Below are 17,483 nucleotides of genomic sequence, written 5' to 3'. Positions count from 1 at the left end.
ACCAGGCAGCTATTGCAGCATTGCTGTCACGTTGACTTGAATCAGTCTTGTTTGCATATTTGGCGTACTCGCAAAGTTATTAGTTCATCTTCTCCTTTCCCATCACTTCAGTTGGTACTTGGTAGATGCGTCAGGCCCGTGATACGTAGCCGGATGACTGATGTTCCCCGGAAAAAGTACGCTATTCTTGATCGGGACAGACAATCAAGCTACCGCGGGCACGGTTTTCACCTTGCATTGCTCACTCACCCCTCCTATCTCCTCAATTCGCTTCGAATCGTAAGCGGACAATTGTTTGAGGTGTCAATTCATACAGTGAAGCCTCAACAATGGCACTCAATGGCGCGGCCCCGGCTCCCGTCGCGGATATGGACATCGACATGGACCTTGACCTAGGCCCCGAGCCAGAGCTCGAGCCAATTCAAATGGTGAGCGTCTCATCTCTATAGTGAAGATGCTTGACCACCGACTTACATATATTGCGCACTAGGAAGCAACCCCAGTTATCGAAAGCAACCTCGAACCCGAACCCCCCAAGGATGAAGCGGTCTACGAGAAAGTGCATGTTCGCGGGGTGGACGACTTGACCACAGACGACATCAAACAATTCGCTCGTGATTGCTCTGGACAGGAACCAGTGCGCATTGAATGGATAGACGACACCTCAGCCAACATCATCTATTCCGACGCCGAGGCCGGCCTCCAAGCCCTCGCAGCTCTCACCCAAGTCGCCGCGGATGAAGATGCGTCAACCTTGCCACCTTTGCGTCTGCGATCCGCGAAACTCATGGCTTCACACCCCGACTCTGTCATCCAAGTGCGATCGGCTGTCAAGTCAGACCGCAAGCTGCCACGCGCTCATGAGAAAAGTCGCTTCTACCTGATGCACCCCGAGCACGATCCCAGAGAACGTCTGCGACAGGAGTTTGCGGATAGAAGACGAAGCGACGATGCAGGTGACGGTGATTACCGGCGACGCAAGTTCGATAACCGGGAGCATCAACGTCGCCGAGATCGCGACGGCGGCGACCTTTTCAACGTCGACATGTACGATGACAATGCTGCACCAGAATCTGCTCGGGCCGAGCGCAGAGGTCGGGGTCATAAGAACAGGGATCTATTCCCGGAACACGAGGACCGATCGACTGGACGTCTCCGGAATCGCAGTGCGTCACCAGGAAGAGACACACTGGAGGAAGATCTCCGAGTTGACCGAAGTGGTCATGATGATAGCAGGCGATTCCGCGAGAGATCACCTCGTCATACTCGCGAAAAACAGACCAGGGAGCTTTTCCCCACTGCAGGCGAGAGCGCGCCAGGAAATCGCGAGCTCTTCCCGAATAAGACCACATCCAGCTACATTAAGAAGGAACTGCTGCCTGGCAAGCCCAGTCATCATCGCAGGTCAGATGCATTTGATGCGACTTCCATCCCAGGCACCGCTGAACGCCGACGCAGCAATATTGAGCTTTTCCCTGATTCCACCCCAAGTGACACCCGCATTCGTGGAGCAGCTACCGAGGATCAAGGCTTTGCCATCCGCGGCGGCGCAGCAGGTGGTCTCTCAATCAAAGGCAAAGGTGCATCTGTACGTGAGCTGTTTCCTTCCAAGTATGATAGCAACACCACCAATGCTGGCAACGATTTGTTCTCCGACACGCTGGAGGGACGCGGTGGTCGGCGACGTCGGGCTCAGGATATGTTCGGCGGGACAGGATAGACTGCCGTGGACTGAAGGTGCTGGGGGACTTATGGCTCGCATTATGGATATCCGGCGTTTCGCGAATGGGATGGGAACGGATTGTCTGATAAAATTCTTTAATGACACATACTCTGCTCTGCTAGTGGGTGAATTACCTGTACATGTTCTTACGAGTATCTGTATCATCGTATGTCTCTGAAAGTTTGATAGACTTGATGTACACAGTAGATGTTAAGTTGTGTATACCCCCACGGCGGACGCCACACTAATCTCTCCCCAACCACAATTTCCCGAGGCACCAAATGCGAGCATGGCTCCCTCCGCAACAGTAGATGCGCTAGCAAGTGCTTTAGTTGCACGTTTTCTGCGCGCGAAGGGCTATTCCGAAACATTGGAAGCTTTTATCCGCGAAGCTGAACTTGCTCCGGACGTGGGGCAGATCTCGGGCGATGATACCAACAACTGGACCATCCACAGCCTGCTTGAGGAAAAAGAAACCTATGATCAAACCGTATCGTTCGAACGATATGGCGCGAATGGTCAACAGGCGGCTCTCTGGACCGAACCTGGTGAGTCCTATCCCTCTGACTTGGCGGTCGAAAATCCCACCAGACTCGGCCTTCCAAGCCATTCTCTATGTGCAATCTCTTTTTACTCGTGATCTAACAACCACTAGCACCATCGAACCCGGTTATTGTCCAAACACCATCATCATCAAATATTCTCGCTGCATCGGTAGAGCAATGGCAAAACCCCAGTGGCGATGCCGCTGAAGCCGCTGCAGATGGCGCACCAGCACAGTCTTATATCGTCTCCACAGGAGCAGATAGACAAGTCCATGTACTCAAAACAGCACAAAACAACGCGGCTGTCACCTCGTTCTCAAGTCTGTCAGATTCACCCGTGCTCTCATTTCTGTCGATCCTGCAGGGTCGGTACATCCTCATGACCAACATGACCGGCCGACTACTTCTCCAGCATGGATCACAAATGCTAGATAGCAGAAAAGATCATGCAAAATACGCAGTCAAAGTGGTAACATACCAAGACAAAGCAGATCCATCCAAGTGGTGGGTTGCTACCGCCGGATGGGACGAGAGTGTTATGTTATATTGTCTCGATATCCCGGACGAAGCAGATGCATCGGCTCTAAAGATTGGTGAACCAGTTGCACGCATCAAGCTCACTTCGAATCCGGAATCACTACTATTCGTTCCGCATGTCGATACCAACGAGCTGCTTCTCTTAGTCTCGCGCAGAGACTCGACTTCTATCTACTATTACGAAGTGGGAGCGGGTTCGGAAGAAGCCGATGCCACTCAAGCAAATGACGGACAGTCTGAACAGTCGCCACGAGAAGCTCGCCTCCTCGGAACTCAGAACCTGGCTCCTCATTCCAATGCTTGGACTACGTTCTCACCGGCGCACATGGCGCTCAGTCCGCACGATTCAGGCCTTCTAGCAGTAGCCACGTCGACGCTGCCCCATCTGAAAGTCATTATCGTGCGTTTACTATTTCCAACAAGAAAGATAGTGGAGCAAAGCAGCCCGGCTGCTTTGGAAGACCGGTTGACTCAGGCTACTCAAGCAATGGCTGCCCTGGACATACAGAACCGCGAGGATGCTGCTATCCTCGTTCAAGCGAACACCTTTGCACCGCAGACTGCTTATTCCTCGCCGCAGGTGGCGTGGCGGCCTAATGGGTCTGGAGTCTGGGTTAATGGAGATGATGGTGTTGTCCGTGGTATTGAGACGAAGACGGGGAAGGTTATCGCTACGTTGAAGGGTGGTCATGAGCCAGGTTGCAAGGTGAGGACTGTTTGGTCCGGGTATGTTAGTGTACCTCAGGAATCGGGAGATCCGATCCAGGAGGAATGGGTTATTAGTGGTGGGTTTGATAAACGACTGGTTGTTTGGAAGGTATGATAGGAGTTGAATGGATCTCTGCAGCGTCGTGGTGTACAGTAAGATGATCGATGTGTGAATGAGAAAGTTCGACGGAGATGATTTGATTGCAGGCTATGTAAAAACGGTGCTACGGTTTACGTGATGTAGGTCTCCTAACCATGAACCCTGTCACGATCGAGAAGAATCAAGACAGGATATATAGCAATCGAGGACTTGGGGGTTTTTCTTGGCACGTTAGAAAAAATCCTTCAGCAATCGCGCATGAGAAGAGCACGCAGCTGTACACACATATGCCGGACGGGAAACTGGGAAGCTGGGAAAAAGGAGCCTAAGTCAAGGGCCGCAACACATAAGTCGAGCCCTCGAGTCTGGAGAAGATGGAAAAGATGGCAGAGATGAATCCGCTTGGGAAAATGGCACCGCTGTGCACATCGAATTAAGCCTGTTGATTTCTCGATATCAAACAACTCGAGGCTCGTCACGCAGAGAATAAGCAAAAACCAGGCCTATTCGAACCAGCGGACCCTCCTTGATCGTCGCAGCACACGTTATGTTCTCCGGATTTCCTGCGCGCTCGAGTTGCAGTTCATGTTTCCCATTTTTTGTAAGACCTAGTTCGTAATCTATGCGATCTCACGCTTGCCCTCCTTGCGCTCCTTCTGTTCAACGGGTCAGTATTCGTTGGGTATTGGTTGGAATCGGATTGTGGTAGAACGTACAAGGGCCTTCATGGTACCCTGGAGAGCGTGACGGTGGTTGCGGCGGAACTTGGGGTCGACACCCTTGAGGGAGGGGTAACGGTTGGTCTTGGGCTTCTTGATACTGTTCGAGGAGATCTATCAGCGATTTGGTTCTGGTTGTGATAGAGTGGCGGATGGTGGATGAATGCTGCGATTGACAGATTGACCGAGCGGGTATTCAAGATTCAACTCCAAAATTATCACACTTGATAAAACCAGTCGCACACAAGCATTTCTTCCCCCACATCCATGAGACCGTATTGAAATTGCCGGGAAAATATAATGGTAGGGCGATCGAGGGGGTTCAGTGGGAAACGTACCCGTTACGGTGAGCCTTCTGGCTGCGGTGGTGCTGGGACGCGTTCTTGGACTCTGTGGGTGAAATTCATGTCAGCGACATGGCGTTCTGATTTTTCTCTCTCGCCAGCTGGCAGACGAGCAGAGGTCATAGATTCGTGGTGAAAACGTACTGGCCATCTTGTCGGATGTTGTCTCTGATTGACGGTGTGATGGATGGGGAGGAGGGTGAACTGAGACGTCAGGCCTAAGAGGCTCGGCTAGGGCTCGTCCCGTTTGTGGGATCTCGCTTATCGGGCGGTGTACATACTAGAGCGTCAATAGATGGGCTTCCGACTTCCTAGACTGCCCCAGACAACGTCATTAAATTGGATACAGCATTGTTTCCTATTGTTATCTCTAGGCTCTCTTTACGGGTTCTAAATTCAACCCTTTCAGGCTTCCTCTAGGGTGTCTTCAATTCGCAGTTAATTTTCTTTCTCATTCTGCCGCTCATCCACGTGATCTGCGAGTACAATGACCACGTGATATTTATACTTCCCCTACTGCAAGCAAAGAACAGTCGACTACATTACAAAATATATGTTGATTTTCAGGATTATGTGTAGGGCTCAAAAGCAATGCGCAACTTAATTTTATTTACAATTACGCTTGATGTCTAAACTGGCGGCCAGACTGTCCAGACAGTCCCTAGAATCAAATTTTCCCTTTGAACAGCACATGTCAGCATGTCCTCCTATCAAAATCCGTAGAGCACTAAGCGAAAAGTACGTGTTCACCTCGTCTGATATCAAGACAGGTAGAAACATGTACAGAATGACCATTTGGACAGTGTTTGTGCTGGCTTGTGCTGGCCATAATCCGGCGGCCCGGCCGTTGAATTTCCGTGCCACGTGACTAGCCGCTAGGGAACAACCGGCATCCGACTTCGACCTTTGCAACGCAACTTCAAGAGGGATTAATCTAGCCTTTGCACGTCATCCACCACTGCAAAATGAGCTCTTTCCGCTTCGCTCGCTCCGCCCTCCGGGCTCGCCCTTCTTTCCTCGGTGCTCCTGTCCAGCGCCGTGGTTACGCTGAGGCCGTCGCCGACAAGATCAAGCTGTCCCTGACTCTCCCTCACCAGGTGCGTGAACCAACTCCGGCCGGCCTCCCAACATCATAGCCGAAGTACTGACATGACAATTGCTCCACAGACTATCTACCGCTCGACTGGCGTGTATGTTATGCTTCCTGTTGCGCCCGTGTCGACGGTGCCTGCGCCCGGTTTCTAAATACTGACGGACCTTCGCGACTACAGTACCCAGGTCAACATTCCCGCCGCCTCCGGTGACATGGGTGTCCTTGCCAACCACGTTCCCTCCATCGAGCAGCTCAGGCCCGGTCTTGTTGAGATCATTGAGGAGAGCGGTTCCACCAAGCAGTACTTCCGTACGTCCGACCTCGCACCCTGTGACGTCCCGCAAATTTGGTCTTTTGCCAATTAGCATCCATGAACTGACAATGGGCTTCCTGTATAGTGTCCGGTGGCTTTGCCGTTGTCCAGCCCGACTCCCAGCTCAGCATCAACGCTGTCGAGGGTTTCCCCCTTGAGGAATTCAGCGCCGACGTATGTCAATTTTCTGCCCGACGTCACAACTCAAAATGACTGACATTTTCTTGCTAGGCCATCCGCGCCCAGGTCGCTGAGGCTCAGAAGATTGCCAGCGGTAGCGGCAGCGAGCAGGATATCGCTGAGGCCAAGATTGAGCTTGAGGTATGGACCCATAGTGACTATTGGACCGGCTGATCACTGACTTACATCGAATAGGTTCTCGAGACCCTGCAGGCTCACGTCAAATAGACTGGATGTACATAACCGTTTCGCCCAACCATGAACCTGTAGAATTATAGCAATTCTGCTTTCCCTCTAATCATACTTGGTTTCATATATTGTTCCTTCTATGTATATTTTCTGTGTGTCGTGGAGGTGGGAAGGCGCCTTCCAAGTTCGGCTGTCGAATACCTGACCGAGCCTTCCATCCCCGGCGACTTTACAACTTCAATCTTTCGCTAATCAATCTTCCGCTAACCTTGCAGTATGACGTTCCCCAACTCATTCAAGTCAGGCCCTCTGGGCATCGTGGATACTCGCATCTCGATGGATGAGATGAAAGACTCGAATATGGATATTGCCTCTCTACCTGATTTTGCACCTCTCACTGGGCTTGATGGATCCGACGAAACACAGCCAGGAAGTCAGACCGAAGCAGAAGCAAGCTCAAACCGAGCGTATCGATTACTCGACTATCGCAAGTCATTCCTTGATGTCAGTTCCAGCCGCAAAGACCCTCGACTTAAGCTGAATGTCCCTCGACTGGAGTTGGACGTTGCTGCGGACAAGTATCATACACTTGACGGCCTCATCGAGCCCTTGAACCCGCAAAATACGCCTGCTTCCGACAGTGGAGGAAGCGTCAAGGAGTCTTCTGAGATGCTCCGTTGTCACAAGACCAGCAACGCACGAACGGGCACGGAATCTCAAAGCGAGGAATTCAACTACGATTGCTTTCACGATTCACCAGAAGCGAGCTGTGATCTTCAAACCGCTGAAAGCCAGTGGCCGGGGTCTCTCAACCTGCTACGCTTCTCCACTCGCCGTTCGCAATCTTTCGACCTTCCGGCCCCTGGACGGGCCAATCATCCGCCTACCACTGACCCCTGTATGCTGAAGGAACCTGACAACCAGGACTCACGATTGCGATCCGTTCGTTTTGCTCCTCCTGTTGCCACCCCAATTCCACCATCTAGTGCGATGAACCGCCATCTACTTCCGGATGGGGATATACAAGGTGATGCTGCTTCGAAGCGGCGTCAGAAACAATCCCTCAACTTGCTGTCCGGCGGGCCCAACTTTCCCAGATGCACGTGCGCCGACTTTGGCCACACCCCTGATCATGATGAGAAGTGCAGGTCCTCTTTCACTCGGCAGGATCGTGAAGGTCAATTCCGGAATTACATGGAATTCCAGTTCAGACCTTGCCAATGCGTGTGCAATAGAACACCCCACACCCTACGGGATCATGGTAAGCGTCTCTGACCTTTTTGCAGTATGTGGCAAAATCCTTACGATGCCTCTTTCACAGCCGTGTCCGAGTTGCCCGATTGTGAAGTATACCACGGTGTGAGCCGTGATTCTCCGATAGTAGGAGCTGATAATGTGACCGACACTCTTCTTACGAATGACTCGGACGTTGCGAAGGATGCCAAGCGCCTCCCTGATTTTGTTCTCATCTCACTTTCGCTCCACAGAGTTCGACGTGTGCCTGATTCGCCCCTCGGCAGCGGATCAACGTACGATCTCAGGCTTCGAATCGTTCAAATATTCCCCCAAGTGTGTTCTCGGAAGTTGAGCCTTTTATTCGATTACATACCTCGCCACACAGTTGTTGATAACTTGCTTTTCAACATCTGCTTCGTCATTCCTGGGTTGGTCGTACTGTTGTACACCACTTTCATCATCTTTGCAGCATCACCCTGGGCCAATACCAGCGCCGGTGCCGTACTACTTCGATTTGGAAAGGCATTACTACGTCTGTGGAAGAAGATCGTCAATCGTGTGTTTGCTAAACTCGGCGTGTCTTTCGGCTTCCAGTGCACTTCGGAAATCAACAATTTGGAATGAGTAGCTATGGCCTCCGTGTTATGGCAACTGAATGGGGTTGGACAGGGACGAGGTGATATGAACACCGGAGAATACCTCATCTGCTTCTTTCATTTCTACGCTGCGTACCCTTCGAGTATCTCTTTGCCGTAAGGGTTGCGTTCCATTGCCTTATGTGATAGTTCGTTACCACAGTGAAACATGCATTAGTCCTACCTAAGATTGAAATACATACATCAGTTTAAGCGAGCCAAGTATCTGACCGTATGTAACTACTTATAATTATTTACTTATCCTCCCTTCTATTGGCCTGAAAAAAAGGAAACTGCGCCACCCGGACGACCCAAAAAAGAGCAAAAATGAAACGACGGCTGCATGATTCGAACATGCGCCTCCGAAGAGAATTGATTTCTAGTCAATCGCCTTAGACCACTCGGCCAAACCGCCTTATTGATGAAGTAGGGCAGAAAATATGGCTACAAGAGAAAAAGCTATTTGTGAGGTCGAGCGCCACGCACAAACCTACAATACCCGTCACTCGAGACAATTACTTCCCCAAAACGCTCATATAGTGGTATTAATGAGATAGAGACTAAGTTCGAATGCAAAGGCTCACTATGAGACCCTTACACAATGAATACCTATGCCCAAGCCACAGTTGCTCATTTCACGTCGTTGAGATGAAGCTTAAAGGTTGTGGCACTCACGAGCCACCAATAGGGTTTTTGCTCTTGTTGTCAAACCTCGACTCTATTTTTATCAATAAGGCGGTTTGGCCGAGTGGTCTAAGGCGATTGACTAGAAATCAATTCTCTTCGGAGGCGCATGTTCGAATCATGCAGCCGTCGTTTCATTTTTGCTCTTTTTTGGGTCGTCCGGGTGGCGCAGTTTCCTTTTTTCAGGCCAATAGAAGGGAGGATAAGTATATGCATTCATTAGTATTGTTAAGATCAAAGATTGAGTTGTGTGGGTGATGTTAGGGCTTGTTCTACAAAAGTTGAAAAGTCGAGCAGTAATATTCTACCAACTTATTTCAAGATCGCCAACAATGCATCTATTGACTACTCCATGTGTTCCATGACACTGGGTTCACAGCGCTTGAACCTCGCTCCGTCCGAGCTTGGTCCACCGCATAAGCAGGTCCTCAAAGCTCTCTGGTAGCGCCATGGACGACTCTGTGGTCAATCCAGCGGGATGAGAGTGTTTCTCTACCTCATCCTGACAATAGTTCTTCTCGGTCACTGGAACATACGTCTCATGGGTGGTTTCAGAGTATAGCCCCTTTCTCTTGAATGGCTTTCGGTCAGAACTGCGAGTCGGTGGCCCGGCTTTTTCAGGTTGCGCTTCGGGGGAGTACGTATCCGCTGATATAGAATAGTGGTTAACAAATTGAACAAGGGATTGGGCTTGTAGCTTATCTGCGGTAGTGGGTAGTCATGAAGACAGAAACACACTTACAAGTCAACTCGTGTGGGGGTAATGCCGGCGAATAATCCGGTGATGCAGGCGAATACCCCGGTGATCCTGGAGAATAGGCCGGTGATCCTGGAGAATAGGCCGGTGATCCTGGAGAATAGGCCGGTGATGTAGGAGCAAGTACTGGCGATGTGGGCGAATAGGCTGGTGATGTAGGTAAACCACCTGGGGATGTAGGTAAACCACCTGGGGCTGGAGGTACACCACCTGGGGCTGGAGGTACACCACCTGGGGCTGGAGGTACACCACCTGGGGCTGGGGGTGCACCACCTGGGGCTGGGGGTGCACCACCTGGGGCTGGGGGTGCACCACCTGGGGCTGGAGGTACACCACCTGGGGCTGGAGGTACACCACCTGGGGCTGGAGGTACACCACCTGGGGCTGGAGGTACACCACCTGGGGCTGGAGGTAAACCGCCAGGTGATCCAGGGGGAAAGCAGGCGCATGGGCCTGTGGTTCAGGACAATAAGTAGCTACCGAGTTTGGTCGCTGGTTAGGGAGTTCGACTTCGGTGAATGTATCGAAGTCAAAGTCAGCAAGTGGTACGTCGCTTCCATCGCCTAACCAATCTAGACTCATTGTAGCCTCGTAAGTCTCGACGGCTTCTGTAGGCCGGTGGCCAGTCCCGCCATCTGGGTAATTTTCGTCCTGTACTTTGTGTTTCCGCGTCATGGCTTGACCTGCGCTGTCCGGTAAGTGCTCTTTGGTCATTGGTACGTGGACGACCTCGTGTAAAATCGTTGGCGGGGCTATTCTAGCCGTTGGAACTTGCGAAGCGTCATTCTCGTCCCTAGCGAGGTGTCAGCACGCTTGCACATGTTCATTATGCTGATATTAAAATTCGGGGCAACTACGCACACCAACAGGGATTTGTCGAAATTCTGGAGTATAGAATGGCCGTGGGTGAGTTGAAATCGAATAACCTCACTGTGGTGTATGCTCAGGACGCCGTTTCTTATTCTCGAGGAGCGGCTGCGTTCGAGTTTCGATTTGCAACGATCAATCTCATGAAGCATTTTATGGATCAAGTTATTGTACTCGTTCACCTCAGCGAACTCGCTTTCTTGCCATGGATTTGCTGGCGAGGAATCACCAGGCAATTCCGGCTGGCTCATATGCTGAATCTGGTCATATTTCGGCGGAGAACTGTTTCCATCCTTCTCGAATCGTTTCTCCTGCAACAGCGCCTCTATCAAGGCACGCTGGTCTCGAAGACTCGGTGAATTGCGGCTAGGATCTGTTTAGAGACACTCGAGGTTCTGGGAATTTAGGGTTCCAAACTTACTTGCGAACCTTCGCAGCAAACATAATAACATTAAGCAAAAGCAACATCGTCGCCTTCAGCCTTTCCAGGTTCGATTTTAGGGGATTCAGGCTCGGTTCAATCAGAGCCAGCCGCACCTTCCCAGCAACTTGCTGTATACGACTTTTACCCGATTGATCGTTCGCATTCACAGCTCTTTCAATTTGCTTCAGCACATCCCGACTTTCGTCCAGGACACGCTTCAGCGTCTGAAACGCCTCATCCGAGCAGAGTTTCGCCGATGGCTCTTCTTTCAGGCTCTCGCCTAGCTCACGCAAAATGGCACTGACGAGTGCCACCTCGTTTGACAGGAGCTGGATGTTTTCATTGGCGGTCTTGACTTGTCGGTAAAAAGCGAAGAGTTGGACTGATAATTTTGCGCCGAAGTCTGCGACCTGGATGACGCTGGCTGCAACACCGAATATTTCGAGGCCAGACATTGCGGCAACTTGACGCCAAGTTATGGGGCAGGGGAGGCTTGAAATAGGCGGTGGTTGAGACTCTGCGGGGCGCGGGATCAGCGCAGGTCTAGCGTCTCGTCAAACCCCACGTGAGCGTCATTGGTTATCGTACCTCCTCTCCAGGGCTGCAGTCAACTGAAGATGCTCGAATTATTGAAATGGGGTAAGGTATTTACCAGATAACAACTAAGTTCAAGGGCAGAGGAGTTCACATCTATGGAACAGAGTCGGAGCTCGCCATTTGTGTGTGTGAGCGGAGATATATATGAGAACCTATGCCCAAAAATCGAAGTCAATTGGAAGCAGAACATGAAGCAGGGCGGTGGACACCTCGCTAGAATCGATTCCAGGTACAGAGATTAATAGCCTCTCAGTCATCGATCAAATCTCAGCTAGGGTAAGCAACTGGTTTTGTCGTGATGGGTTGCATTGAGTGAGAGTACCGGGCTTATGGATGGATCTATGGAGGGAGTCGGGGCCGCGGGGTCTGAAACACAGTAGCGACACAGTGTCATCACAAGATTAGAACCTAAACACCATGTTAGTATCCTAGGTACACATCTTTCGATGAGACATGATGTTTGAACCGGGCCAAGATTAGGTAGGTATTCGCCTTATTAGTGTCATGGTACAATTTAGGCTCATGCCGGACCCCCGGGCACTCCCGCCCGTACACTCCGGAACCACGGTTCCACGATAAGAGACCAACTGCAATCTCGATGTTTAATTCAATCTCACGATCCATTTCTAACTCTATTTTAGTGTTTGTAGTTAATCTTGACTGCAAGCTTTGTAGTAATATAGCAAAGAGTAGCGTTGAGTGAATGTCCACCCGACGTGCATCGAGGATTGCTTCAATCATTAGCCACAGCCACGGATCTAGGTAGTCAGTTGCTTGTTCAGTCCCACTTCTACCGGAGCACTCCACCCATGGTATGCATCAGGAGATGCTCGTAGACATGGAGATTGGAGAAGAAACCATCGGCGAGATAAGTGCCTAATGTGGATGTACTGCTTGGCAGCCAGTGACGCCAGCCCTACTGATCCAGACTGCGTGACGTCTCGGCGGGTTGAGAGATTACATGAGAGATTTTTTGCTGCGTTAAGAATGTCTACTCGGACTGAAAATTGCAGATGGGATAGAAATTTAGAACATGCAAACTGCATGTTACTCGGCTCTAGGTAGAGACTAAAGCGCTAGACCAAGAGGGATCTCAAACAGGATGAGACAGATAGATACCAAAAGGAGGACACCGGCTCAAAGATGAGGATAGAAAGCCCAGCAAAAAGCCAGCCAAATAAAAAACAAACGTTCATAAAATCGCTGGCATCATCAGAAAAGGTATCGAGAAGACAAACAGCTAGCTAGAACAATCATTTCGTCGCCACAAAAGCACGTTCAAAGAAAGAAAAAAATCACATCAGAAAGACATAGTACCGTGACAAGGAAATCGTTCATATCAACACGGTGCTTAAGCACATAAATCGTTTTGTACATGTCGTCAGTTGGTCTGTGGAAGTCGGAAGAGAAATAAAAAGCGGACGTTTTTGGACAGGGCAAGGCACCAATTAGGTAAATTCGACGCCGTGCTGTTGCTGCCGTTCTTGTCGGGTCCGGGCTCGTTCTGCACGTCTACGGCGACGGTTGTTTGCATACGAGCCGCTCATCTCGGTCCCAGTATACGTAGGCGAAGTGATACTGCCCGGTCCGTAGGGCATGCTAGAAGGCGCAGGAACGGGAGGTGGAGGTAAATTACCGAGTTGAGAGGTTGGTGGCACCCACGAAGGTGGAGGCATAGTGCCCGAGGGCGCCAGGGACGCCTGTGGAGGGGGTGCACCGGCGGCGGCAGCAGCAGCAGCTTGCTCACGTCGCATTTGTTCGTCTTGTTGACGTTCGAGCTCTTCGACTCGACGCCAGCGGTCGTAGCCGGTGTCTTCGTTGCCTGATAACGAGCCAGCACTGCTGTTGCGACGACGGGAGTTCCTTCGCTCTCTACGACGGGCTTCACGACTCGCCGCTGCTTCTTCTTCGGTCAGTCGACGGAGTGTTACATGTCGTCCATCGTTGTGCATTTTCACTTTCACAGATACCGGAGGAGAGGCCACGTCCTCTCGGCGCCGGCTACTGCTCCTGTTGCGGCGGGAAGCGGCATCTAGTGCTGCCCCCGCGGCTGCTCCGGCGGCCGCACCTGAGGCAAATTCAGCTCCATCAGGTACGTGAGAATGGCGGGAGTGAGGACGCTCAGGCCTTAAGTCACCGGAAAGCTGCTGATGGCTCGGGGGGATCGGTGGCATATCCGAGACAACGCTATGCAGAGCACCGGACGCAACAGGTGGTTCTGTAGTGAGGAGAGAGTCTCCATGTGATGCATGCCGAGGCGGAGGACGTGATAGTTCGGTCTCGGTCAGGTCGGTTTCACTATATGAACTCGCCCTTCTTCTTGGGTAGAAACTTTCTCCAGCCTGTGGCCGTCTTCTGCTGTTGGCTCTCTGCAGCGCCTCATCTTCTTCTTCTCGGCGCCTGATAACCTCCAAACGCCGTTTCTCTTCGTCGTCTTTTTTGCGACTGAACATCCTCTTCACTGCCGCAAAAGCGCCCGCACCCAGAAGCGCGTCTCTAACGCCATGGGAGGCATTTCGCCTAGGCGGCTCGGTAAAATATGTGCTGTTGTAATAGTACGACGAGCCTGGGCTTTGTGACCTGCTTGGTGCCCGGCTCGGTGGTCGATTTAGTGGCGTGTGATGAGTGGGTTCTGGTCGACCGTCCTCCATCCTGCTCAGAGATTCATCCGTGTGACTCGTACTGCGTGAATGGGCGGGTTTGTAACGACCTGATTCGGCATCATCTTCTCGTTTCTTTCGACGGTCCCAGAACTTCTTGGCCATGAGGCCAGCCCCAGCCAGTGCGCCAATTTTGAGAAGCTTCTTGCCAAAACCACCACCACCACCATCGTGATGCGAAGATTCATCGGAGTATTTCTCATCGGAGATCGAAGTACGGGAGCCTTCGTAAACCTGGCTTGCGTGGCGACTGCGGGGACGTCGTCGAAACATCGAAGCTAAGCCGGCACCCATAGCGCCAGCGGCGAGAGCTTCTCCAGCGTGGTGGCCATGGTGCTCTGAGACCTCTGAAGGCCCGGTGTAATGACTATGACCACCATGGTCACTTCCCATCATGGGATACCCTTCAGTATCATACCGGTAGGAAAGTATAAAGTAAAGGACCAAGTAGCCGAAAGCGGTCAACGCGAATAAGATAAACAGAACCTTTGGCGAGCCGTAGAGCGTGAGTCCCAATGGGATTTGGATAATGCCGAGTAGTACGAGGGCACGGCCAATCCAGCGATGAAACTAAGATAGTTAGAAACTACCCATACTCCTTTGGGTGACATAACTTACCACCAGTTTCAATGGGACTGTAACTCGCTGTCTTTTACTCTCCTTCTTGTGTAAGAACCAGCCCCAGAGTACTTGGAAGATGACCAAGACGTAGATTGCCAGACCAATTCCATGATGGGGATTAGTTAGGCTTCTTTCCGGGCCAACGGCAAACCACCCGAGCACAAACACGACCGTGGTCAAGAGCAAGGTCAGCACCTGACACCAAGCGTGTAATTTGAATGCCCAGTATGGATTCCATCGGGAGTAGTATCGAATTATTAATGTTGAAGTCGGGACGATGCCCAAGAAAACAATGGTTGCAATCACACCGTGCGCGATGATTATGGAATGGTACCCAGCCATATCCTTGAAACGGTTGCCCATGCCTGCAACGTGTCAGTCGATAAGATACTTGCAATAAGGATGCATTTTTTGCACGATAAAACAAATCGATGCGTTAGACTGACCGTTGTATCGCATCGTCTCAAAGTTGACACCCATCAGGTTGGGCAGCAGGAAAGTATCCCGCCCCGAGTCCCAGGTGCCATCTCCAACATGAAGCGTGTTTGAAGCGTATGAGCTGCTCCCCGCAGCGGCAAGCCCTGAGTCTGACATCTTGTAGAAAATTCTCGAAGAACCATGTGATATTTGTTGGAATGTCGGATTTACCGGAGGAGACCTTCTGAGATCTCCCGATCCGAGGAATGCACCATGCGACAGCGGGATCGGGATTTCGACGGGAATGCTCAATGGCAGAGGGCCCACTTGATAGTAGTATGTCCTGTGTATATCAATTAGTCTATGAAGTTGGAATTGACCGTTCCGCAGATTTCGAGTGGACAACAGATCTCGAGACTGAGCGCAAGCGGAGGAGAGGAAGAGTCGTACAATGTCTGAAGATGAAGTCGAGACGGGATTGAAAAAAAGTCCAACAACGCAACTGATCTGGAATAGGAGATTCCAGGTTGCACAAGACCTTGGGCAGAGAATCACAACAAGAGGCTGACCGATCACCCCCGTCATTTGTTTTCCCCCATCACATTACCGGGCCAACCAGCCGCTGACTCAGCGTATGCATTCTGACCGCCTTCCCGGTTAAATACACGCCAAGCCCGTTATCTTATCAGACTTATCTTCAGCTGATCTTATCACAAGATGGCGTGCTGAAGGAGTCCATATCGTCACATCCACCTCTATTCATCTTTCCCCGCCCGACTCTCCGGGATGAAAACCCTCAGCCCACGATGACACCACAAGTAGAAATATTTATAAAGGCTTTGTCCCGGTTTGTGACCTCCTCTGAACCCCGATGCCCCCGGGTGTATGAACATGGCTGACCCACTCTCACCAGCCTGTTAGGATGGGCATAGTAGGTTTACGCGTCAAATTCGAAGTCAGAGATTGATGAGACACTCGGATTGATAACTGACTTCGAGACAGTATGATCTGCTGGTCAGGATCTTTCTATCCGCAACCCATAACCAACTGGAAACGGAAATCCACGGTCGGCTTATCGATTGATCTATCCACCATCAATCCTCTGGGCTTTGTCTGCTATACGATATATACCTCGGCCTTCTTATTTTCACCTGTTATTCGATCGCAGTATGCGGCCCGGTATCCTGCTTCCCCCGAACCAACCGTGCGGTTCAATGACCTCGCATTTGCGGCGCATGCTGCGTTATTGTCCACCATGATGTACACGCAGTTCTGGCCTTTCATCTGGGGGTTGCATGTTTCCCGCGTACAGCGAGTCAGCTGGACAATGGCAGGTCTCTTTTGGGGGTCTATCCTGTTTCCTCTGGTGGTCATGGCGATTGTGCTGGTCCGAAGTCCAGATGGAGGATACGATCCTTCCTCTTGGGCGTGGATTGACGTGGTAGGTGAACGGAAGCTACTCTTCTCTGCTAAGAAACTGGATCCATCGGGATGGTTAGAAAACTAATCTTCCTTCAGATATACTCCTTCTCGTACATCAAGCTCTTGATTACCGTTGTGAAGTACATGCCCCAGGTAGCGTTGAATTATAAGCGCCAATCTACCGTAGGGTGGCATATCGGGACCATTCTCCTGGATCTGGCGGGTGGAGCACTTTCGATGCTTCAACTGGTGCTTGATTCGAGCCTTCAAAGTGACTGGAGCGGTATCACCGGTAACCCAGTCAAGCTACTTTTGGGCAACATTACAATCTTCTTCGATGCGATTTTCTGCATCCAGCATTATGTTTTATACCGAGATCCCCCGGATCTCAAGGGAACGCATGGCGCAGGCGAGCAAACGCCCCTTTTGGTTGAACGAGACCCTTCAGTGTGAGATCAGATCTGGGCCAAGGCGCACAAGACATGATACAACCGGCGATTCTGGGGCGGGATTCAAGACACTGGGGATGTTTCTCTATTTTTGTGAGAGTCGTGCTGTCCGTGCTGTCTCCCGGATCAACCTTGAATCTTTGAGACAATGTGGGGGCGGTCGACTCGACCCGATATCTTACCATAGACTTTGGCGATCTTGATTCTTTGATTTCTCGGCATTTGGTATAAGCCACCAACACGATACATCATACACAGTCTTA

General features: G+C 51.1%; 8 protein-coding genes across 8 annotated transcripts; 5 read left to right on the top strand and 3 right to left on the bottom strand.

The window, feature by feature from the left end:
• Positions 1-329: 329 nt before the first annotated feature.
• N7515_002374 (NCBP3 domain-containing protein) lies at positions 330-1,720 on the top strand (the record flags this gene model as incomplete). Its single annotated transcript, XM_056663118.1, has 2 exons — positions 330-428; positions 491-1,720. The coding sequence occupies 2 exons, from the start codon at positions 330-332 to the stop codon at positions 1,718-1,720; spliced, it is 1,329 nt and encodes a 442-aa protein (XP_056525231.1).
• Positions 1,721-2,012: 292 nt separating this feature from the next.
• On the top strand, positions 2,013-3,628 carry N7515_002373 (uncharacterized protein; the record flags this gene model as incomplete). Its single annotated transcript, XM_056663117.1, has 2 exons — positions 2,013-2,271; positions 2,379-3,628. 2 exons carry the CDS (start codon positions 2,013-2,015, stop codon positions 3,626-3,628), a joined length of 1,509 nt encoding a protein of 502 aa, XP_056525230.1.
• A 596-nt stretch (positions 3,629-4,224) lies between these two features.
• On the bottom strand, positions 4,225-4,888 carry N7515_002372 (60S ribosomal protein eL29). Its single transcript, XM_056663116.1, has 4 exons — positions 4,821-4,888; positions 4,671-4,722; positions 4,330-4,432; positions 4,225-4,269 (listed from the first exon to the last, which is right to left on the bottom strand). The coding sequence occupies exons 1-4, from the start codon at positions 4,825-4,827 to the stop codon at positions 4,234-4,236; spliced, it is 198 nt and encodes a 65-aa protein (XP_056525229.1). The 5' UTR covers positions 4,828-4,888; the 3' UTR covers positions 4,225-4,233.
• A 753-nt stretch (positions 4,889-5,641) lies between these two features.
• On the top strand, positions 5,642-6,490 carry N7515_002371 (F1F0 ATP synthase subunit delta; the record flags this gene model as incomplete). The annotated part of the gene is made up of 6 exons (XM_056663115.1): positions 5,642-5,773; positions 5,844-5,866; positions 5,948-6,078; positions 6,168-6,256; positions 6,314-6,403; positions 6,458-6,490. The coding sequence occupies 6 exons, from the start codon at positions 5,642-5,644 to the stop codon at positions 6,488-6,490; spliced, it is 498 nt and encodes a 165-aa protein (XP_056525228.1).
• Positions 6,491-6,727: 237 nt separating this feature from the next.
• N7515_002370 (uncharacterized protein) lies at positions 6,728-8,311 on the top strand (the record flags this gene model as incomplete). The annotated part of the gene is made up of 2 exons (XM_056663114.1): positions 6,728-7,712; positions 7,773-8,311. 2 exons carry the CDS (start codon positions 6,728-6,730, stop codon positions 8,309-8,311), a joined length of 1,524 nt encoding a protein of 507 aa, XP_056525227.1.
• A 1,068-nt stretch (positions 8,312-9,379) lies between these two features.
• Positions 9,380-11,509, bottom strand: N7515_002369 (uncharacterized protein; the record flags this gene model as incomplete). The annotated part of the gene is made up of 4 exons (XM_056663113.1): positions 9,380-9,654; positions 9,805-10,556; positions 10,625-10,996; positions 11,052-11,509. The coding sequence occupies 4 exons, from the start codon at positions 11,507-11,509 to the stop codon at positions 9,380-9,382; spliced, it is 1,857 nt and encodes a 618-aa protein (XP_056525226.1).
• A 1,590-nt stretch (positions 11,510-13,099) lies between these two features.
• Positions 13,100-15,526, bottom strand: N7515_002368 (uncharacterized protein; the record flags this gene model as incomplete). The annotated part of the gene is made up of 3 exons (XM_056663112.1): positions 13,100-14,881; positions 14,930-15,297; positions 15,379-15,526. The coding sequence occupies 3 exons, from the start codon at positions 15,524-15,526 to the stop codon at positions 13,100-13,102; spliced, it is 2,298 nt and encodes a 765-aa protein (XP_056525225.1).
• An 826-nt stretch (positions 15,527-16,352) lies between these two features.
• N7515_002367 (putative L-cystine transporter) lies at positions 16,353-17,224 on the top strand (the record flags this gene model as incomplete). Its single annotated transcript, XM_056663111.1, has 2 exons — positions 16,353-16,790; positions 16,868-17,224. 2 exons carry the CDS (start codon positions 16,353-16,355, stop codon positions 17,222-17,224), a joined length of 795 nt encoding a protein of 264 aa, XP_056525224.1.
• Between the last annotated feature and the right edge of the window lie 259 nt (positions 17,225-17,483).

The sequence above is a fragment of the Penicillium bovifimosum genome (genome assembly GCF_028826915.1).
Source record: "Penicillium bovifimosum strain IBT 22155 chromosome Unknown utg000002l_segment0_segment0, whole genome shotgun sequence".
Classification (NCBI taxonomy): Eukaryota; Fungi; Ascomycota; class Eurotiomycetes; order Eurotiales; family Aspergillaceae; genus Penicillium; species Penicillium bovifimosum.
This window is presented reverse-complemented; position numbering and strand designations above follow the sequence as displayed.

What these genes read in the sequence shown, in the direction of transcription:
- N7515_002372 (XM_056663116.1), bottom strand. An exon ending in CAGAAGGCTCACCGTAACGG is followed by an intron (nt 4,433 to 4,670) that starts GTACGTTTCCCA and finishes CTCCTCGAACAG; the next exon opens with TATCAAGAAGCCCAAGACCA. An exon ending in AGGGTACCATGAAGGCCCTT is followed by an intron (nt 4,270 to 4,329) that starts GTACGTTCTACC and finishes CCCGTTGAACAG; the next exon opens with AAGGAGCGCAAGGAGGGCAA.